We start from the raw sequence: 25099 nt of genomic DNA, 5'->3' as shown, positions 1-25099 counted from the left end.
TTTAAAACAGGTTTGACAATTCATTCAAGACGCAAAGGAGAAGAACGATTGTCAAAGGTTATTAAAAAAAAAAAGACTAATCTAAAACGCTATGATTGGCCAAGTAGCTTGGCTACGCAAGTACGCCCGCCCATCTTTTACTGTGATTGGCTGCGCCGCTAACGGAACCGGCATCTGACGTTCACCTCCTTTGCTCTGATTGGTCAAACTGCAGTCGTAGCTGTCAGTTCGCATGCTGGCAGCTTTTGCCTGGACTCAGTCGTCACTCGTCTACCGGGGCAGAACGCCGTACGCGGCCTCCGGTGCTCCGCTTCTCCGGTCTTCCACCTCCTCCTTCGCCTTTTGTTACAAGCAGCACCCGGCGGGGGACCCACCAGACAACCGCGTTCATGTAATTAGCACACTGGGCTGGAAAATGATCATCTGTACGAATAAAATGGAGTACCCGCTCAGAAGCCAGTACCAGAGAGTCCAGAAACAGGTAGGCGAAGGCGGCTAAGTTACGGGAGCACTTAACGGCTAAACAGCATAGCGGGCACTCCATGCATTTTGCTCAAGGTCCAAAAAAAAAAAACCTCTTACATTTGATATCTACTTTTGTTTTATTGCACCACCGAAATCTTGTTAACTCGCTTTCAGTCTGGTAACTTTGGCGTAACAGTACTAATATCGTAAAAATGTATTTATCATTCATCTTTTAAAAACTTTATTTTGGGTTATATCCATATCACGTTAGATTCTTTGACTTGTAGCCATCGTGAAACAACTTTGTGAATGGTTCCTTTTCCGTTTAAGGGTACTTTCTCGTCACTCTTAATACATGTCGCGTTTATGTGACTTAATTGTATACATTTAATTTATGACCATAGTTTATCCACGAATCATGACAAATGTGTGGCAAAAGCGCACCACTGGGCTGTGTTGAAATGGATGAGTTACAAGCTTCACTGGAGGTGGGGGATGACGTCAACCCGAGAAGATTTTGGAAGGAAAAGTGTCAAGTGAAGGAGGACGTGCAGTGCAGGGGAAGCCTCAGCAAAATTGTTACAGTTTTGCATTTTCATCCAAATTGATTGATCCTCTGCGCCATTCTTTTTGTGTGTGTTATGTAGTGATGTTTTTGCAGCTCAACAAGGACTGCCAATCAAAGTTGTTTTTCTCCTGTGCCACTGCTATTCGCTTTGCAACCTATAAGGGGGCGCTGTCTCTAGTCCAAAAAAGAGGAGAGACGTGTTTGCTGCAGTTAGAAAGCAAAAAAAGGCAGGAGGAATGCGAGAGCAATGAAAGATTTGCTGGAGAAAGGGCTCTCGTCATCACCAACAAGCATTTTTATGCACCAAAGGCGAATACAATTCGATCCTAAAGCCAATCAAAAAAAAAAAAAAAACTGTGAAATTGCAAGATTCTCTTCTTCATCCTGCAGCACAGTTTTGTTTGTCTTGCTCCTCTTCACATATCTTTCTTCTTCTGCGGGGAACGTCTCAACATGTATTCAATATCACTCAAACAAAATAAGATCCATGCACGAGTACACTTTATTGGTACTAGTAAGACCCTCAACCCCACTCACCCCCACACACACTATTACTAGTGAGAAATCCTCGTCACTAGTAATGACTAGTGACTGAATCTTACTAGAAAAACAATTTCTGATACATTGTTTGACCTTTCTGCACCCTTAGCATCACACATGCTCACTAGTTTGGCCTCGAGTGCAGCACCGTTGTTGAGTTGCATTTTAGTAAGCCAAAAGTAATATCAGTAGTGGGGAAAAAAATGACACAGCACCTTAGTCATTTAGTAAGTAGTATCATGCAATTGTCTACTCATGCGTTTTTTGCCTCACAAGTAACATGACGGACGGATAGATGACACCTGCTGAAATGGCTTCATGGAGAAGAGACTAGGAGCTAGTTTTGGGCCCAATATTGTTTCCAGCAGAGTAGTTTACCAGCTAACTGTGTAGCCAGAAGTGGCACTATTTGTGAAAATAAAAACGTGACCTGGGAGAAATAGTGTCCTGAAATGGCTTCTGATAGTGAGAAAAGAAAAAAGATTGTACAAGTGCCTGTAGCTTATGCTGGATGTCAAGGAGACTGAATAAATGCTCAAATGGCTTCATGGAAAGGCCAAGCCCATTTTTTATAATGAATGAAGTTAATGTTTATAGGCTTCATGAAAGGTTCTTCTCTTCACCCCGCTGTAGTATTGTCTTCTCCTCATTTCTTCTTTCCCTCTTTCTCCTCCCCCTCTTCGTCGGCATCCTGGGGCTTCTTTGGCTGGTTTTGTGCCGCGGCCGATCTCAGTTCGGATTGCACGGCCAAAAGCAGCCCATGTGTTTCCGGATGAATTTATGCCAGGCCCGCCGCGTGATTGGGACGCAATCGGCATGCGGATTAAATGTCCTGCTACTGTGACCCACAAACACACACACACACACACGCACGTCTCAAGATGTCACATGTACCCCCCGAGAAGCCATTTTGTTTTCCGTCTTTGTGTGTTGATCGCTACCGCCATATTCCTGGTCTTTGTCTCCTTTGACTTTGATTCCCGTTGGTGTTTTTCACATGTCCATCTTTTTTTTTTTCTTTTATAAATTGTTTTTCACAGCAATCCTTCAAAATCTGTGCTCTATCAGATTGCCATTTACTTTAAGGGGGTTCTTCTCATTTGATGGCACTGAGGCTGCTCCTTTTGGCCTACATTCCTGTCATCACAAGATCAGGTCAATTCATCAATAAGATAATTAACCAATGAATCCATTTTAGAATTAATTATTAGTTCCATCCTTGGTTGTGGTTTTTCTGTGTTGCTGTCGCATTTGTATGCACAAAAGCCTTGGCGGTCATGCCCTCCTCCTTCTCAATGTTTACTGCACAGAACAAAATGTGCTTTGTAATAGCTCCCATCGTCTCCTAAATGGTGATTTGGTTTTTTTAGCGGTATCCACCCACATGCAACAGTTTTTTTTTTTTTTTTCACCCGCTCTCCTTTTTCATGCGGGTGTGTGGTTCCCCCTCCTTAATTTTTTTTTCCACCTGCGTGCACAGTAAGGTGTGTGTCGGCACCTTTACTTGTTTGTTGTCAGCCAATAGCAATGAAGTGAATTAATTTATCCTTTGCGTGTCTGACTGGACCAAAATAAGACTGTAATGGAGAGATTATGTAATCATGACATTAGAATATAATTTTACACTCATAACACCAAATGGGTTTATTAAAACACTTTTTTACGTATCATCGGTGCTTGTTCTTGAAGACATGGAAAAAAAATCACTTTGAGGAAATGAAAGAAAGACTCACACACAAGAAGCGAAGACTGCTCGCCTCAAACTCTTCTTTGTTGTTCCCGCTTAAAGTTTACTTTAAAAATGGCATATAAAACAATAATATTCATTCCAAGTATCGTACTCTGAATTTACAATTCAGCAGTAAGAGGACCAATATTTCATAGATTGTCAATGAAAGATATCTTGAACTTTCGCTTTCACATAAAGGGAAATGTTTGCCAGTCAGCTGTGGCTCTGTTTCCCCTTAGACGCACTTTACTTGCGAAAAGACATCATACATTTCCTCATTGTTTCCCCACCAAGACAGTCATGATGGCAAAACACATTTTCCAAGTCGGCATAAAAATGCCCTTTTTTTTTTTCTGTATCATACCATGGGTTTTATGGAATAAAATGCACACGTATATGCAACCTTACGCAACACAGTCGTACAAGCAGGATTAAGTCTAAATCAAAAGTTTTAAGGTTAATTTACGGCGAATTCCATTTTATATGCCGTTTCGTTGCTTTTGTGTACTTTCTCTTAGTCCACTTGTATATATCTCATACAATGATTTGCATCTACGAGCTAACAGCCAATCAGAATGAGCCATTGTCACTGACAGACAATATCGTTTGCATACTGGGATTAATGGCAAAATGACAGCCAAACTTTTTCATTCTTGACAATTCTAAACGCTGCATTTTGCTTGGATTTGTTCTTGCTTGTATTGCGCGTGTGCGTGTCTGTGCGTGCATGTGTGACTTGTTGAATTGTCAATCAGATCAATTGTCTATTTGTTGGTATCTAAATCCAATTGGCAGGAAAGTCGAGTTTTTGTTTTCTTTTCTTAGATGTGTGAATCCCCATTCATGTTACGTGTTAAGAAATGTTGGAATGACGTGAAAATGGCAAGAAAGGCAAAGATTTTTTTGTCTTAGAATTCCCATTCACATTACATTGTCGGAATGACGTGATACTCACAATTCTAGCAGCAATTTGGAATCCCCGTTTACTTTTCACTTCACTCCACATGTTACGTTTCTTATATGCTCGTATCGATAAACAGCGTTTACAGATAATCGCGTGTGAACTTGCGTGTCTGGCAAAGTCCACAACTAATTACACCGTATCTCCAAACGATAGTTCCTCAAGAGGCTTCATCTCTTGACCCAAATAGAGTCCAAGCAACAATCTCACAGGCTATAAATTGAAACACTCTTCCGCAGTCCGTGTCACCCCCGCCAAGTGTATGTGGACGCCGCAAGTGGGGGCACGCACGCACGCACGCACGCACGCACAGTTGCCTGCCACTCAAATCACCTATCGGGATTTCACACTAGCAACCACACAATCTGCCCCTCCTCCCTCCCACGCACATTTCCAATGGCTTGCAAAACAAAGTTAAATGCCCGGTCACGCTTTAAACGTGTTTAAACTGATTAAAACTCACTTTATGCTGCAGTATTTATTTGAGTGCCTCCAACGGAATGCTTTTTTTTTTTTTGCTTCTTTGTGATTGTTTGTTCAGGCGATGGTGAGCAAGGAGAAGGAGCGCGCGTCTCTGGTGCTGATGAAGACGGCGGCGGGCCGCGGCAGCCTGGACGCCGTATCGCAGCAGATGGCCTCGCACCCACAGTATTTGGAAAGCTTCCTGCGAGCGCAGCACTACATCTTGCACATGGACGGACCTCTGCCGTTGCCCTGCCGCCATTACATCGCCATCATGGTGCGTCAAAAAAAGGCAAAACTCGTGGATTTTGAAATTAGAAATATAACTTTATAATAGTGTACTTAATAAAAAAAAATACTAGACAGTGAAGTCACGATTAAATACATGGTTTGTACAAGAATTAAATCTGCGACCCATTCTGGTGTGTGTACTTTGGCCACGAGGGGGCAGTATAATGCAGGCATTTACAAAAACAGTCACTGCTCAGTGCGCCACAGTAATATTAGTTCTTTAAATAGGATCAGTAACGCCTCAGTGACTATTATGTTGTGTGCCGACTTGTGTACAACCTTTTCTTCTTGAAACTGCGCGACTTTATTCTCATTTGATCTTTTGCTGCTTTTTTTAGGCAGCGGCACGCCACCACTGCAATTACCTGGTCTACCTGCATTCGGCCCAGTTCCTGAGGCTGGGTGGTGACCCCCTGTGGCTGCAGGGCTTGGAGGCGGCACCCTCGCGTCTGCGCCTGCTCGACCACATCAACAAGGTGCTGGCTCACCAGCCCTGGCTGGCTGCCTGCTCGGACATCAAGGTGGGAAAAAAAACTAAATCAACACATTCACCTTGACGCTAGGATGCACTTCATTGTTGGAATAATAATCATTCAGACACATCCACCAATCAGACCTTCCCTGACTGTGATGGAAAGTGGGGGAGAAGTGGTCCAATTTGTCCCGATTATTAGCATGTGTTTATCCGTGAGCTGACCACTAACCACTAGTTCTAACTGTGTTCCCGCAGACGCTGCTGAAGTGCGGCGAACCGTGCTGGTCTCTGGCCGAGCTGGTTCAAGCCGTTGTGATTCTGGCCCACTGCCACTCTCTATGCAGCTTTGTGTTCGGTTCCAACGCTGCTGACTGGGGCCACCCGGCGCCCCCGAGCAAGTCTCCCAATGGCACGCCGCCTACCTTCTGCGCCTTTGACGTCACTAACGGCAACCCCAACGGGCCTCAGTCAATCGACAACGTCGCCGAACAAATAACACGACGCTGGGTAAAAAAAAAAAAAAATGGAACTCACGTCACTGTAATAGTGCTATGTACAAGTGCTTGTCAGCGAATTAGAATGTCATGGAAAAAGTAATTTACAATGTACAGAGCCATTCTGTGAATTTTAAGTTTACAGGTACTAAACGTCAATGCCTATAGATGCCCCACAAAAACAATTGACTCTCAAAGTTACCGTATGCAATATTAGGCATAAAAATATACTTTTTGTGTAGCCAATCAATGTCACAACTTTATCAATTGAACTACTAAAACAGATTTTTTTTTTTTATACTGACCTCTAATCTGTTGAGAAATCCAAGCAGTAGACACAAACTTCAAATTAGCAGATGATGTCTGGCAACAATGTTTTCACACCTTGTCAATCAATCATTGCTCACACTGTCCTTGTAAAATTTTTTTCTTTTTTTTTTTCTTTTTTTTTATCAGTCTGTGGACTCGGGTGGTGACCTGTTGAATCTGAAGGACAAGAGCCATAAAGCTCATGAAGAGCGAGACAAGCGAGAAGAGCGTCTGCTGAACAACCAAGCCGGTAAACAAAAAACAACTAAGGTCTATTTCCTTAAATTAGTCTTAAAAATTGGACAATGCAAAATTATAGGGTGTTGAGATGTAGAGGCCAACAATGTAAATACATCCAAAATAAATTGCTGGCAGATTAAAATTTACTTTTTAAAGTGAATTTAAAAAAATCGGCAATTTAGGAGTTAAGTCATTTTATGTTCTTTTTTTCCAGATGTTGAAGAAGAAGACGAGATAATGTACTTCGCCGACCCGTCTCGCTTCGTCACAGAGCCCGATTTCGATTACAAGGAATTTGCCCGCAGAGACGAGGACCTTTTCCAAGTATTTCGAGTTCAGGTGAGTCGAAGGTCGTACACCGTGTAGAGATTAATAGATAGATTGTGACTGTTTTTAATCGTGGTCAGGACTACTCATGGGAGGACCACGGCTTCTCGCTGGTCAACCGCTTGTACTCTGACATCGGCCACCTTCTGGACGAGCGCTTCCGAAATGTCACCTCCGTGTCGTCCCCGCACGGCCCCGAACTGAAGAGGGCCGTCTGGAACTACATCCACTGTATCTTGGGAATTCGGTTGGCCTTCCATCTCATATGTCCTTTGGTTGTCGCCGTGGAAACTGTGAGCGGATTAAAAGACTGTTTACTGCCGGCGGCAGGTACGACGATTACGACTACGGGGAAGTGGACCGGCTCCTGAAGCGAGATCTGAAGGTGTACATCAAGGCCGTCACGTGTTTCCCCGACCCTAGCAAAAGTCCGGCGTCTCCACTTGGCTGGGCTTCTCTTAAAACATCTGAGCGGGTGAGTCAAGCCTTGCAAAGATGGACAATTTTGAGTGTTATTCTCCTTTAAAATGGATACAATTGTTTTGGCAGCAAAATCCTTTTCCAACTTCCAGAACTGTTTCCACATTGCCCAAATACCCACAAGTTTACATTTTTGAAATATTTATCACATGACTAAAATCCCACATTTTCATCCCCTAAAAAATGGTCATTCTACCTACGGCCACTTTTTCAGAATGGACATTGGCCATTTTGATCTGACTTGAAAATAGTCATCTCATTCAGATCATCTTGGTGACTATTTTATAGATGAGGCAAATTTACACACATGTCCATGACGGCATTTCTAAATCAATGTAGACATTTGAGATATTTCTTTTCCTTTTCTACTTGGATATCCACGCACTCATACTTATCTACTAGAGTTTGATTTGTGGATGGTTGTATTTAAAAGATATATTTTTGCGTGTTTTAATAAAAACTAAAAATGGTAAAAAAAACAATTAAAACATCTCTTAAAACTGATTCAAAATGATTTAACAAATTTAAAAATAAAAAAAAAAAAGATTTAAAATAAACCCATAGGAAATCCCGATATGGATCTTACCGTTTGATTTCTACGTAAAATGTGGCACATTTTTGTTGCAATAGTCTTTCTCCTCCTTTCCCAGATCCACATGAATTTACTCATCATGGAGGCGCGTCTGCAAGCGGAGCTCCTTTACGCCCTGAGAGCCATCACTCAGTACATGATCGCCTGAGAGCCTCTCGCAAGCGCACGCTTCTTTTTTTCTTCCTTCTCCATCGAGGTACACCCGCTTGACGTGTCGACGTCTAAATTAGGAAGAGCGCATGTGTGCCCCAAAGATGTGCCACACCGTCTCTCCCCATGTGCAATCCTGAAAAGACTTCAGACAGAACTCACAAAATAGTATTCAGCTTTTGGGTGACAATTCACATCAACTTTTACAGGTCAACTTCATTTGACCTCCTGTAAACTCCTGAATACAATTAATTGCCGACGTGGCCAGAATTTCTTCTTGATCAAATACTTTTTGTGTGTTCAACTCTTTACTGTCATGCAAAAAGTAGTGAAATAATGAACAGTTGTGCATTCAAAAATTGACAGAAGGTCGAATTGAATTCACACAAAAAGGCTCTTGAGCATTTTAGACTCATCTTGAATTGAAGCCCAATCTCTCCAGCTTTTTGTGCTTAGTACTGTAAGTATTTATACTGTTCCGTCATGAACACTCTCCTTATAATAGTAGTTGTGTAGTTTTGTTGAATGTTCTCCAAGGACAATCCTCATTCAGTATTGTTTGAAGGACCCTTTTGGATCTCCTGAGCTGTTTGTTCAAAATAATAAACCCAACAACCTTAGTTTCTTTTTAAACAAGCACTTTTAAAAAATAAAAATAAAGTATATATATATATTTATAATGCGAGGAAGCAAGCGAAAGACAGACGTGACGTGGGATTTTTTTTATTCGTAGACCTGCTGAAAAACGTTTGTGACTGACTGAAAACATAAAAAACTTTGAGTAAGTTTGTACGTGAGCGCTTTGTGGTACAAACACACACACACAAAAAGAAGGTGTTGAGCCATCGACAAAATGATTGTTTTTGTTTTCCTTGCTCATTGAACAAAATGGATGTTTTTGTGCTTTATGGAAAGAAAATGCACGGTACCGTTTGGCAAACAGAACGAGACGCAAACATGTTTTTTGAAGGATTTGTGGGGGAATTTGACAGCTTTTGTACACTGTTGTTGTTGTTGTTGTTGTTATTGTGCTATGATTAGAATTAGAACATTTGACGAAGCACAAGTGCTTTTCAAATTTAGGTCCCCAAAAAGTCGTTTGCAAAAAAAGCGCATACCCATGCCAATGAATCACTGACATGCCTAAATAGACGTGTATGCATGTGTGTGTATATATATATATATACATATGAGTGTATGTATAGAACACACACACACACATACACACGCAAAATTTGTTTTTGCGAAGATCATGACCTTTTTCTTTGAAAAGAAATGGGAAAATATTTTACAAAGTTGGTAAGGTTAGCATTGTATTCCGAGAATATACCTTTCTTTAACATGCCTCATCTCATAAAAAAAAAATTCCGCAATCACCAACTTTTGAACTTTTCTGTCATTTCTGGGCTGGATATACATGATAACTGGGAGTATAATTTCAAGAGGCTCCTTGGAAAAACTTCTCCGCTGGACTCAAAAGGTTTTCCAAAATTTTCCCGTGGCAGTTGGATGACAAATATGAAAGCAACGAAAGCACAGTTAGTCACCTTTAGGATGGAAGCAGAGAGCTTGTGATGATCCCTGTCGCCTGCAGCGGCATCGGAAACAAAAACAAAAGACCAGGGAAAAGAATCCTCCAACTGACTTGAAGCATTTGTTTCTTTTTTGTTTCCTCTTTGGAAACGACACCTGCAAAAACCCTGGAAACAAGGCAAAACGAACCTTTGACCCACACGGATCTTGCAACCACACCAACCTGAACAAGACATCATTATGGACACAAACGGAGCGACATGAAAAAAAAAGATGCAAATATATGTGTTCCTTTCTATAAAGATGCTTTATGAAAGAAAACAAAATGCTGCTGTCTTGCTTGTTTCCCACTTTTTGGGTTTTTTGGCACCTGTTAGTGAGCAGCCACAGGAAGTGCCGTGATGAAGACTCTAATGAAGACGCTAAAAATAACTTGTCATGCCCAAAACAATCACAGGCACTAATACATGCCCCCCAAAAAATGGACACCATATATTTATCAAAGATGTTCATTTGCATGAAAAAAAACTAAAACATGCACCACACCCCATAAAAAAATTAACAAATTAAGAAAATCCTAATTATTTCAAAAAGCTCACACCCACCCCAAAAACTATATGAAAAACATCCAATGGATTGGAGGCAGGAAGGCAAAGTGGGTTAAAGCAGTTTATTGACTCGACAAGTTTCTATTTGTCGCGTCTCTAAGAGGACAAAAGAGGGCAAACATACTTTTCAAAATCAACCCATCAATCAATAAATTCATCATAAACATAACTGCTTTCTGCTCTCCCCTCGTTAACCCCAGTTCTAAAATACTGTGTTGACGGGGAAGCAATTTATCCAGATCATTAAAAAGAAACTCATCAAAGGGGACCACTAGCTTAAGGGGATAAAAATATCAAATGGAGATCAAGTACAAGTGGAGTGACCTCGCATGGAGGCCAAGCCAAAGCAAAGTACACCAGAACACTTCTGGAAAGCCCTGGGAGCATTCATTCCACATTCAGCACTCTTTGTCCCTACTAGTACTAATTCAGCACACTGGTGTGGTTTACTTCTCGTGTTTTTTCCCCACTTTGGTCAAATCAATCCTTAACACGTGCTGCATGAAGATGTGTCAAGCACGAGTAACCTCTTTATCAAGGTTATCCAATAATTGCTCTGCTTTTTATTTTAGCATTTAGCATGTAGGGTAATAATTTGTTCTCACTAATAAGACAACTTGTCGGACAAATACTAGTTCTAGTCAGGCTAAACTTGGTCACTAGCTGCAAAAGTTGCAACTAGTGCGCTGAATTGTCTAAAGGGCAAAGAGTTTATTCGTAAATGTGAAGAATATGGAATGAATGCTGCAATTTGTCTCACACACAAACATACGCACACGTCCAGTTTCATATTTAACATTCCATAAATCAATTAATTAAATGATCGGGATGTCAGACTCCATCTAGTTAAGTGAGAGGTTTGGGGACTAACATGTAAAAGAGTGAGATACTAAAAATAAAAAAAGATGAAATGAATAAAAGCATTATTGTTAATTCTTGAAGGTAACTTTCAACAAGGCCCTGATAGTATGCATTTAAACTTACTCGTAGCACCACTTCAAAGTAAATCGAGTGCATTCTTTTTGTCAACTTACTGTTTTGTTTTTTTTTTTTTTTTTTAAACAAATTGTTTTTGAATGTCTGAAATGACTGGTGAAGAAACTGTACATGACCAGAAAATTAAATACACAAAAAATGAGAACAATTTGCATACACGTTATAGAAATATCATGCTAGTGTTTCATCTTGGCAGGAAGTAAAAAATCCAACCTGAAAAAAAAAGTGAAATGCATAGCAGATTTTTTTTTTTTTTTTAAAAGATGCAGAGGTCTTAAAAAGCAAGTTTCCAGTCGCAACAGAAAAATAAATATGTTGTTTTTTTGCTTTTGTCACATGATTGTGCATGTTCTCTTCCGAGCGACCCTGAGAGGTAATGGTTGTATGAGTCTTTTTGTTTTTATGGTTTCATTTTGAGATGACTAATGTTTAAAAGCAAGAAAAATATGTAAAAAGGAAAAAAAAAAAAGCATCTGTACAGTGAGATACGGTCAGGTTGAGTGTGCCCCCTAAATGCCATGCAAATATTAGTGTTCTTTTGGAAGAGTTATACACAAAAAATCTACATGCACATACATTTTTACAAAAATAAGTGTATAAAAATCGCTGTTACAAATCTGAAAAATGCATCCTCCAATGTAAAAAAAAAAAAAATACAAGTAGCATCTTTTTTATTATTCTCCATCTATGTTGTATATTAAAGCTAGAACCAAATATATATATATATTTATATTTCAAGTTAGTGAGGGTACATGACAAAATAGCAAAACCCTTCGTGTTTTTGTTGTTGTTGCTGCTGCTGCTTAAAATTTCCTTCAAATTCTTTTGATTAATCTGCATAGTGTGTCATTGTTTATGTGCAACGTGTGCATCGCGTGTCGAAATGTTTCAAACCGAAAACAATAGTTGGGATGTATGGTACTGGTTGTACATAAGTGCTAATCAAAAAACAGAATTTACAACAAAATCAAAAATGACGTTGCAACATTTGATAAGAAGCCAAATCCAATGGCAATTTAACATCAAATGCCCTAAAAATTTCAAAACAAATAACTTCATTTTATTAGTTCAACTGCACATTGCATTCTTTCCTCTTTTTTCACTCCTAATATAAATCATGTCTAAAGCGGGGTACACACATACTATTTTTAAATCATCGAGCCCCCATTCGACCAGGGGGAAAAAAAAGATTCTTCCAACAATTGCCAGTCTCCTCCCTTCAGAGCAAATGTCTACCGCAGTACCAAGTGTGACCTGCGGGAAACAGCGGCCAAGTCGATAAAGAAATCCATGAGGCCCAAACGAAAAGTTACATTGTAAATATTGAATACGTTTAAAATTGATGATTGTCTAATTAGATCAGAGAAGAAAAACAATTATCGTATGGGTCCACCCAGCTATTGACTGTCGTCCAGCTTTATTCTAATCGCCAATCCTGATGGTTTTCCAAGCAGTTAAGAGGTCTTAACACACCCCGTGCTGTTTTAACATGAATTCTTTCCACATCAAAAGTCAGCCGCTTTTGAGATGTCTGTTAGTCAGGACTTTGCAGACTTTGATTGTAAAGGCGGGGTAGAAATGCATCCTGATTATCGCTATGTGTGTACCCTACTCAACTACTTTACACACCGCATGGAGTTAAAACAAAACAAAAAAAAAAAGACTACATTGCCCAAAGAGCAATTAGTGTTGAATCAGCCAAAGAAAAAAAAAAAGTTATGTATCGTCTTGTTTTAGCAATGATCATCGGCGTCCTCGTTTTGTACCGATCTGCAGGTGCTTCCAGGGAAAACTGGCCAATACGCACACTCAAGGTCACCATGTGGAAGCCATTGAGGTACTGAAGCTTCGGGGTACCGTGTCCACCTGTAAGATGCTTGCGCGAAACATCTTGACAACTCGCAGGCAGAATTGAGGAAGTCTTGAAAATGGCCGCAGCCAGGTTATGAAAAACGCCAAAATGGAGGAAGATGGGGAGGCGGAGCTAAAAATGGTATGCATAGTCGGTGGTTGCGTTGGCACGTGACGAGACAAGAGGCCGGTCCGCGTGACTATGTGGCGGGACATTTTGTCTTTTTTGGGGTTGGCCACGTCAGGAGGGTGGAAAGGTGGCTTCTCTACTCCTGGCGAGAAACAACATGAGAAAAAAGAATGAGCGACAGAAGGACGAAATTGTCAACATTATTGACATTTGTGTTTTCTGGTAAGTAGGTATGGGAATTTGACTTTTTGAAGTAATGTTAACCATCAATGGCTTTATTGTTATACTTCTAAATATTTCTTTTTCATTCTCAGGGAGGGGGTGAGATTTATCCAAGAGGAGACTAAGAGCCGTAAAACACCTTAACAAGCAGAGGAACAAGGCAAAAAAAGGGGTAAGTAAAAACACAGGTAGAGTATTTACGTCTTGATAGAGACTTTTTTTTTTTATCCAAGCACTAACAAGGCCTAATGGCAGCAAGCTCGTGAAGCACCAACAATGAACAAAAATACTGGTGATAACTTCTCAAATAGGAAACAAATACTATCCAAGAGCAGATAGAAAGAAAACAAAATGCTGTAACAACGACCCAAATGGAGACTAAGGACAGCAAGATAGTGGAGCACCCGAAAAATAACAGAAAAAAAATAAATACTCGTGTTAACTTGTCGGTTACAGGACAAGTTTAACCCGAGGAGACTAAGGGCAGAAAGAAAATAAAGGTTGAAAGAAAAGGCATTTATCCAAGTGGACACTAAGGAGAGCAAAAAAACAGAGCACCAACATATAAAAAAGGAGCCAGAATACAACAAATATTGGCGTTTACTTCTTGCTGTGGACACCATTTGATCCTAGAGCACACTAAGGGCAGCAAGAAAACAACAGTGAACCTACTTGGCAAGCCTTTAGCTGGGCACCCAATGGTGGGCAGAGCCCTGAGTGGTGGCAGGCCCCGCATAGCCCTGCCCAGGGGGCAGGACTGGGTCGAAGTTGAAGTCGATACCGTCTCCATCCATGAGGTCGCTGTTGATGATGTAATCCACATCACAGTCCAGATTCTCTGTGAACATGTCCACGTCCAGGTCGGTGGGCAGCCGCTCTGGTGCCGCCTGGAAGCAAGGCGGCGCCCCAAATGGCCCCACACCCGGGAGGACGGTGTGCTGCGTGGTGGCATGCTGCACCTTCAGGCCGGGCATCTGCAGCGGGTCCTGGGACATACCGGAGAGAATCATGCCCAGGCTGAGGGGAGCGTGGTGCTGCTGCTGGTGGTGCTGATGCTGGTGGTGCAGGTGGTGCTGCTGCATGGGCGCCTGCAGGCTTTGAGGCCCGACTGCGTTGGCTTCCAGGCCTTTCCCCAGCAGCAGCTGGGTGGGTTTGGGTCTGATGCCCACCACCGGGGAGCCCAAGCTCATGAGGCCCGTCGGGGCAGGCACCAGGGTGTTCACCTGTGCCATGAGGACGTCGGTTGGAGGAGGGGAGTCGGAGGTGAGCAACGCCTCCAGGCTGGAGGGCACGTGGGTACCATAGTGGGTGGTGCCGTGAGAGGAGTTGAAGAGGGAATTTCCAAAGCTAGGGGTGGCGTCCTTGCCGGCGGGTCCCACCGCCGCCTGGGGGGATGTCTGCGGTGCCTGCAGGTGATGAAAGGGGGGGAAGGAGGAGGAGCTGCGAGGCAGCAGAGTGGCTGCCGACGGCAGCGGAGTTGGTGGTGCTGCCGGGGCTGTGCTGGGACTGGCGCCACCCTGCTGGCCACTCATGAGGGTCAGCCCGTCAATCAGGTCCAGCTCCTCCATCAGGGTCTCGGCCAGGGTGGGCGTCAATGCGCTAGAAGCGTAGCGGCCCAAGAGCCCATCCTCGGGAAGATTGTCGTCTTCCTCCTGGCCCGGCGCGATGGGTGACAGCCGCCCGCTCAGGGTGCTGGCGTTGGAGCTGGTGCGCGGACGGAAGGAGGTCCACATGTCGGCGTCGTCCAGGCTGCCGCGTGACGACGGGCTGCTGCTGCTCACGCCCCACTTGGAGAACTGCTGGGAGGAGTTAGGGCTATCGGCACCGGCCCCTGCAGTCGCTGACGCGCCGTCGCCCTGCAGCGCTCCGCCGGCACCGGCCCCTGCGACAACCTGCTTCTTGGTCTGCTTGGCACGCATGCGGCTCTTCAGCAGCTTGCTGCTGTTGTCCATGGAAGCGGCGCGGCGGCGGGGGGCTTTGCCAGTTTTGCCCCCTTCTGGGTTGAGCATCCACCAGGAGCTCTTGCCCGTCGATTCGTTGTGGACCCTCAGGAACTTGTTGTGCAGCGACAAATTGTGGCGGATGGAATTCTACGAGAAAAAAAAGCTCTTTCAAGTAAGCCACTCTTCAAATGCTCCCCACATAATTATTCTTATTCACACGTTCCGATTTATTTGGGCGCCATCCTTTGGCATCTCGGTACCAAGTAACTGTGTTGAAGTGATTTGAGGAGCTTTAAAAGAACTATGTTGGGGTGAGGAGTTTTATGTTACGCTTCACCGCCAACTTTTGCATGTGTTTGCTTCCCAAATGATTCCAGTTTACAGCCATAGTATTAACCAACTGTTTATTGAGGGGGAACTATCCAAAGACGATCATGATAGGTGAAAACCAGCACAAAGAAAAAACTGACTAAAAACTTTTGTATCAAGTTAAAAAAATAATAATTTTTGACAATTTGTCTATTTCTCTATTGTTCATTTTACTCTGCTGTCTTTAGCCAGGTCGGCTTTGCAAATGACAATCGGTTCTCTATGTCGTTCTCTGGATAATTGAAGGTTAATTAAATACAAATGCTACTCGCCAGTCAAGAGTTGCAGACGACAGGAGATTTTACTACATTTAAAATCTAACTTTTAAAATTTAGACCTATTTTTCTTTACTCAATCTTAAAGACTGGCAAAAAAAGTTAGGTATGAAGTATTTTTCTACATTTAAGTGTTTCTTACTTTAATGGTTAACCCATTTTTCTATTTGTCTATGAATACTGTCAAAAAGAATTTTTTTTTTTTTTTTTTTTTTACCTATTTCTCTATTTACAATTACATTCTACGTCACTGTACTCTGCTGTCAAAAAGGTACAAATCTAGATTTACATTTTAGCAAAGTGGTGTTATGACAACAGTGCCCAACGAGGGACTGACCTTCCACCCGGCCGAGCTGTTGCTGTCGCCCTTGTCTCGAAAGTAAGGCACCGTCTTGACCATCCATTCGTAGATCTGCGCCAGCGTCAGCCTTTTGTCGGGCGAGTTCTCGATGGCTTGGCTGATCAGGTCGGCGTAGCTCTGGTTGCCCCACGCGTTGCGCCTGGACGAACCCTTGCGGGGCGTCACGCCACTCACGTTGGGGTCAGTCGCCGCCGCTGCAGCCATGGCGGCAGCCGCCGCCGCCTTCTCCGGTTCGGACGCCGCCACCGTGTGCCGTGGATCTGGCTTGTCATCATCGGCGGGCGGCGTGCCGGCAGCGGACTCGGTGCCATCGGGGGCTTCCTGCTTTACGGCCGAGATGTCTGGCCGGGGCAGCGGCCACGTGCACGAGCGGGGCCGGCTCTGCGGCTCAAAATCCGGGTCAATGGGCGGCGCCGGCAACTCCTCCATGGTGATCCTCTCGTTCACCTCCACCACTTGGCTACTTCCGCTCCACTCCAAAACACCGGAACTACTTTCAAGCCTCCAAATGTTTTTATCCCAGGAAGGACAACAACAATAACAATACACTGGGAGTAAACACTGGGGGCCTAAAAAAAAAAAAAGACGTAATAATCTGGGCACACCAATAGCTCCAGTTAATCCTCAGATTGGAGATTAGGGAACCCAAATAATCTCCTTAATACTAACTATCATAAACCTTCTGATTTATATAGAAGGAGGGAACGGGAGCGCCTTTGTTTGAAATTACAATAGTAATTTTCCCTTGTAGACGGATAATCGACTAAAAAAAGGAAACATGCGAAAAAACTGAAAAGTACTTTGCATCTAGTAGCACTACTTTTAGCAGTAGGGAGTAATGGACAATAAATGGATGAGTTTGTAAATAATGTGAAGCGTTGCCACTTCAATTTGACCTTGAAGGATTCTAAGTAGTATTACAAATTACATTTAAAAAAATGTGTTCGTCCTATTTATTAAAATAAAAACTTTCCAGAAAAATAGACAAAAAGACTGCAAACGACTCGTACCACTACTACACTGACAGTCCAGCCAGAGCCAAAATTAAATAACAATCACGTCACCAATGTATTTACTCGTGGAGTTAAAAAAATATATAAAATCATTAATTTTGGGTGGAAGGAAAAAGGGGGAGATGAGTTTACTTACAAACTGTACGCGATTACAAGAATCCCAACTAAAGTGCAGTGTTTTTAGATGTGCACAATCCGCCACATGTCGCCATCTGCCATGTTTGTCCACTCGTGGCGCCGCACACGATGCCAGAGAGGCGGTTACAAAACGCCTCCGACTCCGCCGCCGAGGCCCCGGAGCACGTCGCGCCGGGCTTTTCCCCCGCGATGTCTATGTCTAGACTCCCAACAAGTGGCCGACAAGGCAATCCCTTTAGGCTGTGGCGTTGAGTCCCCCGGGGGTGAGGCTCCCAACTTTTGGGGAAAACAAGCCCGGGTAGCCCCCCGGTCACGTTAGCCGCTTAAGCTGCTGCTACTCCGGAGTTTGGAACGCGCCGAAAAGTCCGCCGAAAGCCGCCTAGAACTCGTTCAAAGTTGCCGTTTGGAGGCAGTGACGACTCATCTGGTTGTTGTGGTCGTCCCGGTGGACGGAAGATGCTCCTCTCGGGTGTCTTGAATAGTTTGTTTGCGTTTGTTTTGTTTTGACTCGAGGCGAAGACTCCCTTCTGACGTCTGTTTACCACTGTCAAGTAAAACGCACTGCGCATGCGCACACGTGCATTCTGGGAAAGGTAGTCATTCCGCTGGGAAACGCGGGCGTAAACAAAAACTTGAACCTTTTATAGCGTCTTACGTAACCGTCCCAAGTTCCAGGTACATACAGTCCTCGCGGGCCAATTAGATATTAACCAGAGGTCTGTACCCAAAAATTGTACTAAAGTACATAGGAGTACTTTTACTTTAGAGTAAAACCAATCAAGAAAAGGGTAAAAGCACGCCTTCAAATCATTACTTCAGTATTCCGTGAAAAAGATAATAATTAAGATACTGAAGCCATTACCAACTACTAACTTGTATATTTTGTCAGATTGTATGTGAGAGGCCAAAGTGTGTTCCATGTCGGTTATTGTTTGACCTGGCTGGTAACAATGTGTTCTGTTCTTCTGTTTTATTATTCTAATTACCAATTTCAAAACAGATAAACAGGAGGCATGGTAATAACGTGTATGCCAAAGCAATATCATGATGGCCCATTAAATTCAAAACGCAAAGTTAATTTTAGTTGTTGTTTTCTTTCTCACTGAGCCCATGTGTGATGATTAACACAATTTCCTGCTTATACTCAAACATACAAAGTAGCGTGCTGTACATTTTGTGTAGTTTTGTTACTCATTTTTTGCTATTGACTGAATTAAGAAAACAGATACGTATTGCTTTCATAGGTTGCTGGATGACTTATTAAACTGGGAATCTGTGCGACCGTTTCGCAAATATGTTTTGCGCAGTAGGATGAGATGCAAAGAGTGCACTTGCGCTTATATGTATGTATGTACTTATATCTATCTTTTTTAAACGTTTTAGTTTTTCTTTTAATTGTGTATGTTATTTTATGTTTATGTTTTATGCATGAAAAGCGCCCTACAAATAAAATATATATATATGAGTAATTTTATGTCCTTTTAGATTATGAATGAGCAATCGTCGTGTATGAACGTCATTTCCCAGTGTGCCTTGCGGCTGTTTTGTGTGTTTACTATCAGCTGACATCCGGCGTCTTGCCGACCATTAGCCGACAAGCTCCACAGTCAGCCTTCTCCATCTACACTCGATAATTCGCCCCGTCAGAAAAGCGTCACTCGATGATTCTTCCACGCTGCTGAATGCGCATTTTGACCGCCCTCGTCAAATGCAGGTGAGCTCAACGTCAGGTAACTGGACGCCGTGGATTTTTTGCACTTAGCCATTTAGCTTCCTAATAGCCAGCGGCGGCAGGTTTGGCGTAAGCTAATGCTACCATTAGCTGAACCCCCCTCCTTCCATCCCCGGAGTTCGATGGGCTCGATTTGGTCTGACACCTACACGTATATTTGTCAAATGTGGGTAGAGCAAGTGCATGATATTACGACGCCGTCGATCACACAATAGACGCCAAGCGGCTGTCGCCGTTGAGGAAGCTTGTTAAAATGTCGTCGTGCTGTTTGTTTCAGGGCTCTGGCCCCGTCTGCTGCAGCTGAAGCATATCCGTCCTGCCTCCACTCTGCTCCGGCTACACTGCCTTGTCTCTTCGCTGAGCCATGAGCACTCACCGGGACCTTGACATGGTCAGTCAGCCTCTGCAGTACCTTCTAAATCGCGCTTGCCTTATGTCCAACGCTTCGCACATTTTATTATCATCATGACGTCACACGGTGAAAAAAGTCGAAGCGTTCGCAAATGGCTTCACAAGTAAACAAATCATTCTGTCATTTGACCAAGGCAAATTAGAGTATTTATCTGCCATCTGATTCTGAATTTGCATTACAAACTATGAGTTTTATTTCCACCAATATATTCAATGTCCACTTTTCAAGAATTCACATAATTTAGACTGCACTCTTGATCTTTTCAGGTTTCATGTTTTTTCTTAGATAGCGAGGAATAAAAGACATTTACAAGTGCAGTGCCGACGTCCAAAATATGGGATTGATCCTCATCCATGTTTGTGTGCGCATCTCTACTCATGCCCACATCACCTGCTGAAAATATCAGAATGATTGATGATGATTGAAACATTTGACGCTCAGTGTAATACAGGTTTAAGGATGAGCACTTTCCTGTGACAAATATTCATATTTGCCACATTTTTGGCGTCATCTATCAATCATGAATTATTGTCATAGTGGTGCTCTTCCATGATTATCTTGTCAGTTTGACTCGGTTTTTGACTTGTGTCGTTCGGTGTGTGGTTGGGTGGGTGGACGTGGGTCAGGGGTAACGGATTAACCAGTGTCCGTAAACACTTAGCCGAGACAGTGATTGCTGCCCCCGTGAGCGCCATCTGTCTAATCTCAGTTAAAACATTGCCCTACTTTCCTTTTAAGGATGGGACACCCCATTGATTGTAGCCTGGCCTACGCTAAATCCATGCCTGCCGTGACCCCTGTGCCCTGATCGGCAACACGCACGGATATCAATGAAAATGATAGCGTGTCATTTGACAGGTTTTTCTCTCCCAGCATCTAGTCCGTTATAGCAGAGGTGAGAAACAACTAAAAAAAAAAAAAAAGAAACGTTCAAAAAATATTTTTTTGTTATTAGTGTGCTTTAATTTGAAATGAAGGGGGGTAATGGAGAAAAAAAACAATTTGTTTATTTTGATCTTCTCATGAAGGTCATTCTGTGCCGGGATTTTTTTTTTATTTTTTATAAACGGTGCTCAAGGTACTGAACCAAATTGAGGTGAATGTTAGTATGTGTTCCCTGAAGCATTAGCAGGGTTGCTGGTGTTTTTGTTGTTTTTTGGAAAAATGTAAGGCTATCAAGACGGCTAAGCCTTTGAGAGCCCCGCATTATCAAGATAAATAAAAGGGTCATTTGTAACAGCGTTTGAAGGATTTGATATTGCGGACCTTTGGATTGGAGAATCTCAAGGACAGTCGCGATGCACCGTGTTGCCACGGGAAACGGGGGCAGATTGGCGGTTGTTTTCGTTTGGCTGGGGAGGGTGGGGGTTGAGAGGGAGGGGAAGCTTGTTGAAATGACATGGGTATGTAACCCCACTGTAAGGTTATTGGGTTCAGAAGGAGGGGGGGGGGGGGGGCGGTCAAGGGGGCTGTCGTATCAGTAAACAGATCAGAGAGCGGGATTGCCCCGGCTTGACGTCACACCTCGTGGTAATTCCCTTTGTTCGTCCCACTTCGCCTCTTTGTGGCAAAGCGCGAGGAATTTGACACAATTTAACAGTGGGATGCTTTTCACATTGATTCCGCACAACAAACGGAAAAGTCACATTAAGCGTGGTTGATTGGTCTTGTGACCTGTCAAATTTAGGAGCAGTTTCAAGCGATACAAATGGGCTAAAAATGACATGATTAGCTTCCACAGTGCTTGTTTTCCAAATCACAGAACATCACATTGAGGAAATGATAAAAAACTGGCCAAGATTTGAACCCTGAAGCAGATGTTCTAATTGCCGCATCCACTGTGTTCTTCTCATTGATATGACCCTGGAGTCTTTTGGAATTCCCGCTGCATAGTTTTGAAGCAGCAATCCCCGTGCTATTTTTAGTTATTTGTTCCAGCATGTTGCTTCGTGGTCACCCCCCACCCCTTCCCCTTCTTCAGGCCATGCAAATTTAATAACATGGCCCAGAGCTGTCTGGGACACCTGCGGTTAGCGCATTAGACAGACAGACTGACGCATGGGAGCAGGCCGCCCTTACGGCCCCGCCCCCGTCTCCGCCGGCGTCTGGCCAACGGGAATGCCCGTCTCCTCGTGGCCCCCACCACGAGTTTCCTCGTGCCGGCCCAGGTTAGATGTGGAAGGCGGATTCCACGAGGGATGCACTCCCGGCCGGGAATGATGTGATGATGTTTTGTTGTCTCAGGTGAACCTCCGCCTCATCCTGGTCAGCGGGAAAACGCAGGACTTCACCTTCTCGCCAAACGACTCGGCCACGGACATTGCCAAGCACGTGTTTGAAAACTGGCCCACGGGTGAGCAGCGTTTGCACTCGATGGGTTTGTAAAGAGTGCGCGCGGCAGAAAAGGGAATGACTGCCGCTAACCTGCGCCGAAGTTTGAAAGTCAACTCAATCAACCATGACCGGTGAACTTAATTTGACCTTGTCTAAAGGTCACTCTTGAGTGTATTAGTAACTTTTGTACTACTTTCTGTTGGCGAAAAACTCAATGAAGGCAGCCAAGTTGGGCTGGCTGTGCCAGAACTGCTGCTGGCACGGATTGACAACAATGCTTAACAAAATTCCTAATTTCATAAATCGATGAAGCAGGCAAGCGGTCTTGGTGGCCAAAGAGCAACAGTACATCAGTTGGGCGATCAAAGCAGCTGCTTAAAAAAAAAAATGTCCGACCAGCACTTAAGTGAACGTTTTTTTTGTTTTTTGAACTGTATGTAGGTGGTTTACAATGCGTCCAATGTTATTCCGAATATTTGAGCTAGGTGACCGGACTTTAGCTGACTGGTTGACTTTCTCTTTGCTTGTGTTTGCCAACCAGGATGGGAGGAGGAGCGGGTGAGCAGCCCCAGCATCCTGCGCCTTATCTTCCAGGGACGCTTCCTTCATGGCAACGTCACCCTCGGAGGTCCGAGCCGCTCCTTGAACTCAAATGAAAAGAAATGTGTCGCTTTCTTATCATTCGCTGAAAGATTACAAAATCAACATGTGTCTCTTCCAGCGCTGAAGTTGCCCCCGGGCCGGACCACCGTCATGCACCTGGTTGCCAGGGAGACGCTTCCGGAGCCCAACTCTCATGGTGAGCGCATAAAGTAGAGCAGTGCGCTGCGCCTGCATGACTCCACGCCGGGCTTAATTGCCAGACTACACGCTGTCGTCAAGCACCTTCTCGCCGATGCTCTCATTTCCTTATTTGCACCCTCCCGGGTCCTCTTATCCTGGCTTCAACCCGATCTCATCACACCAGAGGCGCCGTTAAGCAGATGACTTGAGGACACGTAAACTAGAGCTGAAAATCAAAACACACAAAAGATTTCGTAATTGCAGTTTGCAGCATTTCTTTGATTGGCTATGGGGAAAATGGCAGCTTGCGCAACACAACGAAGCCATTCCTGAATTGTTATCATCATCCCCAATCTTACTTCTTGTTGTCTCTGCTTTCTTTTTAGGTCAAAGAAACAGAGAAAAAACCACAGAGAGCAATTGCTGTCTCCTCTTGTAAGGAAACCACCCTTCCCCTACACCCTCATATAAATGCATATATATCACACACACACACACACACACACACGTCGTCCTCTTGCCGGTCGCCCGTCAGCGGTTGACTAAATTCACTGGAAATCTAGTTGATGTTTTTGTTTCGTCCTGTCAACGGCTTGTTTTTTTTTTGTGCCAACTTATCCACGCAAAACACTTAAGTTCAAACATTTCAACATATCCTCAACATTTGTGCCCTCACTGAACTGCTGGACACACACACACACAAACACACCTGAATAGATTCCGTGGATGGATACTCGGCTCTGACTGAACGCTGTTAACCCCATAATGCACTTAACCAGTTTAATGGCAAGTGTGTGTGCTGTTCTTCATCCTCCTCCTTCTTCTTCTCCATGGATGTTATTTGATCTCCTTCAGAGGAGCAAACGGAACTTGTGCCATCTTCTTCATCCCACGTTTCTGCCTCAGCACCGGTGGCATCTGTGCCATGAAAATGTTTGTGTCTTCGTTCGGACCAGAGGGAATAGGGCGCATGGAGGGGTTTGGGGGGTGTAGACTTTTAAGAAAGGAAAAGGGCCGGCCTTGTCGGCTTTAAAAGGGAACACGCTGTGGTCAAGGTCACAGCAGGCCAGTCCAGTTGAAGATGAAGACGAAATTTATTTGGAGGGGAAGGGGGTCTTGTTGATTGTGGATTTGCCCTCCTGTTTCTTTGAATGCTGTCTCTACTTCTCGTTTGCCTTTTATTGTGGAATCCAGTAATATCATTAATATTGAAATTTAAATATATCGATTTTTATCTCGTGTGTAGGTATTTGTGTGCGAGTGTGTGCGCGGGTATGATCGGGGCTTGATAAACACTTTAAAAAAAGAAAAAAGAAAAAGCTCGTCGCCGAGGGAGCACCGACGAGCTTTGCTTACAGGTGGGAAAACGTTGAGCTTTTTTTTCCCTTTTCGAGTGTGCTTTGCGTTGTGATCCTTTTGTCTCATCTGTGTCACTGCTATGAACTTTAGTCCGTAAGAATTCATGTGCAAACTAACATGCAAAGTGGGCTGTCTCGGCGCTTGTATGATAAAGTGATCAATCTTGAATAGCGCAAATGCTCCCCCACTTTTTACTCTGGAGAAAAGCTTGAACGGCTGCCTAATAGCTAGCTCTCCTCACGTCATCTGTTTTATACACGATGTACTTTAATAGGCTGTCTTTGAATGGTTGACCTTTGGTGTTCTAAGTATTATAATGACCTCTGGATTTAATGGCATATTGTATAGAAGTGTGAATATTAATAATGATAATGAATTCTGTCTTAAATAAATTCCTCTCACACCTGCTGCAAATGGTTTCATTTGGTGTCAGAACCTTCAGTTTTGTGTCATTTGTAGGAAGACGTGGAATAAAACAAAACGATACAAATTCGGTTCCATAGTCAGCAAACTTATTTTATTGTATTTGATGTTACACCAACCTGTCAAGTGACTGGAAAGCTGTAATGTAGCAGTTACACGTAAACGTTCATTAATATGCACAGACCGTGTGATGCACGTAAATTACACGATTAATAGGTTCAAAACGGCTGCAGTAGTCGTACTAATTTTTGAAATTATATTGAGGCGAATCGAGACATTATTGCCAACATTTTCCTCACACACCATTTGAAAGGAGACATTTAACAGCAAAAAAAACTTCCGTCCACTTTCCCAAAACATACATTAGTTTCATTGAACGGGACAGATGTAATTTTCTTGTAGTCCTCAAGGGGGCAGTGGTTCTCCGTCATGCAGACGACGGAGAAAGCAGCACATTGGACTTCAGCACGTCATCATTCAAAGTCTCACACTTAATTTTGTACGCTCAAACCATTTTTACCTGTTTCCCCCCTC

General features: G+C 43.4%; 3 protein-coding genes across 5 annotated transcripts; 2 read left to right on the top strand and 1 right to left on the bottom strand.

Annotated features, from left to right (window-relative positions):
* Positions 1–214: 214 nt before the first annotated feature.
* Positions 215–9942, top strand: sesn4 (sestrin 4). Its single transcript, XM_061287736.1, has 9 exons — positions 215–481; positions 4805–5002; positions 5355–5537; positions 5747–5998; positions 6442–6544; positions 6749–6873; positions 6942–7108; positions 7192–7336; positions 7992–9942. The coding sequence occupies exons 1-9, from the start codon at positions 233–235 to the stop codon at positions 8079–8081; spliced, it is 1512 nt and encodes a 503-aa protein (XP_061143720.1). The 5' UTR covers positions 215–232; the 3' UTR covers positions 8082–9942.
* A 330-nt stretch (positions 9943–10272) lies between these two features.
* On the bottom strand, positions 10273–18098 carry foxo4 (forkhead box O4). Its single transcript, XM_061287629.1, has 3 exons — positions 16348–18098; positions 14096–15513; positions 10273–13343 (listed from the first exon to the last, which is right to left on the bottom strand). Exons 1-2 carry the CDS (start codon positions 16798–16800, stop codon positions 14107–14109), a joined length of 1860 nt encoding a protein of 619 aa, XP_061143613.1. The 5' UTR covers positions 16801–18098; the 3' UTR covers positions 10273–13343; positions 14096–14106.
* A 977-nt stretch (positions 18099–19075) lies between these two features.
* ubl3b (ubiquitin-like 3b) lies at positions 19076–24550 on the top strand. 3 transcript variants are annotated; one of them, XM_061287973.1, is made up of 7 exons: positions 19078–19236; positions 19317–19420; positions 19532–19645; positions 21911–22019; positions 22542–22628; positions 22722–22799; positions 23170–24550. In XM_061287973.1, exons 3-7 carry the CDS (start codon positions 19619–19621, stop codon positions 23220–23222), a joined length of 354 nt encoding a protein of 117 aa, XP_061143957.1. In that variant the 5' UTR covers positions 19078–19236; positions 19317–19420; positions 19532–19618; the 3' UTR covers positions 23223–24550. The 3 variants fall into 3 exon arrangements, with proteins under 3 accessions (XP_061143846.1, XP_061143957.1, XP_061143909.1); XM_061287862.1 differs by lacking the exon at positions 19317–19420 and having other exon boundaries at positions 19076–19236; XM_061287925.1 differs by lacking the exon at positions 19317–19420 and having other exon boundaries at positions 19078–19252.
* Positions 24551–25099: the final 549 nt, after the last annotated feature.

The sequence above is a fragment of the Syngnathus typhle genome, linkage group LG1, assembly GCF_033458585.1.
Source record: "Syngnathus typhle isolate RoL2023-S1 ecotype Sweden linkage group LG1, RoL_Styp_1.0, whole genome shotgun sequence".
In the NCBI taxonomy this organism is placed as follows: Eukaryota; Metazoa; Chordata; class Actinopteri; order Syngnathiformes; family Syngnathidae; genus Syngnathus; species Syngnathus typhle.
The sequence above is the reverse complement of the archived record's forward strand: the minus strand, read 5'-3'. Positions and strand labels throughout refer to the sequence as shown.

What these genes read in the sequence shown, in the direction of transcription:
- foxo4 (XM_061287629.1), bottom strand. Translation starts at nt 16,800, where the DNA reads ATGGAGGAGTTGCCGGCGCCGCCCATTGACCCGGATTTTGAGCCGCAG. An exon ending in ACAGCTCGGCCGGGTGGAAG is followed by an intron (nt 15,514 to 16,347) that starts GTCAGTCCCTCG and finishes TTTTTCTCGTAG; the next exon opens with AATTCCATCCGCCACAATTT.
- ubl3b (XM_061287862.1), top strand. Translation starts at nt 19,619, where the DNA reads ATGAGCACTCACCGGGACCTTGACATG. An exon ending in CTCACCGGGACCTTGACATG is followed by an intron (nt 19,646 to 21,910) that starts GTCAGTCAGCCT and finishes TTGTTGTCTCAG; the next exon opens with GTGAACCTCCGCCTCATCCT. An exon ending in TCCGGAGCCCAACTCTCATG is followed by an intron (nt 22,800 to 23,169) that starts GTGAGCGCATAA and finishes CTTTCTTTTTAG; the next exon opens with GTCAAAGAAACAGAGAAAAA.
- sesn4 (XM_061287736.1), top strand. Translation starts at nt 233, where the DNA reads ATGCTGGCAGCTTTTGCCTGGACTCAGTCGTCACTCGTCTACCGGGGC. An exon ending in GCCATTACATCGCCATCATG is followed by an intron (nt 5,003 to 5,354) that starts GTGCGTCAAAAA and finishes TGCTTTTTTTAG; the next exon opens with GCAGCGGCACGCCACCACTG. An exon ending in CACTGTATCTTGGGAATTCG is followed by an intron (nt 7,109 to 7,191) that starts GTTGGCCTTCCA and finishes TGCCGGCGGCAG; the next exon opens with GTACGACGATTACGACTACG.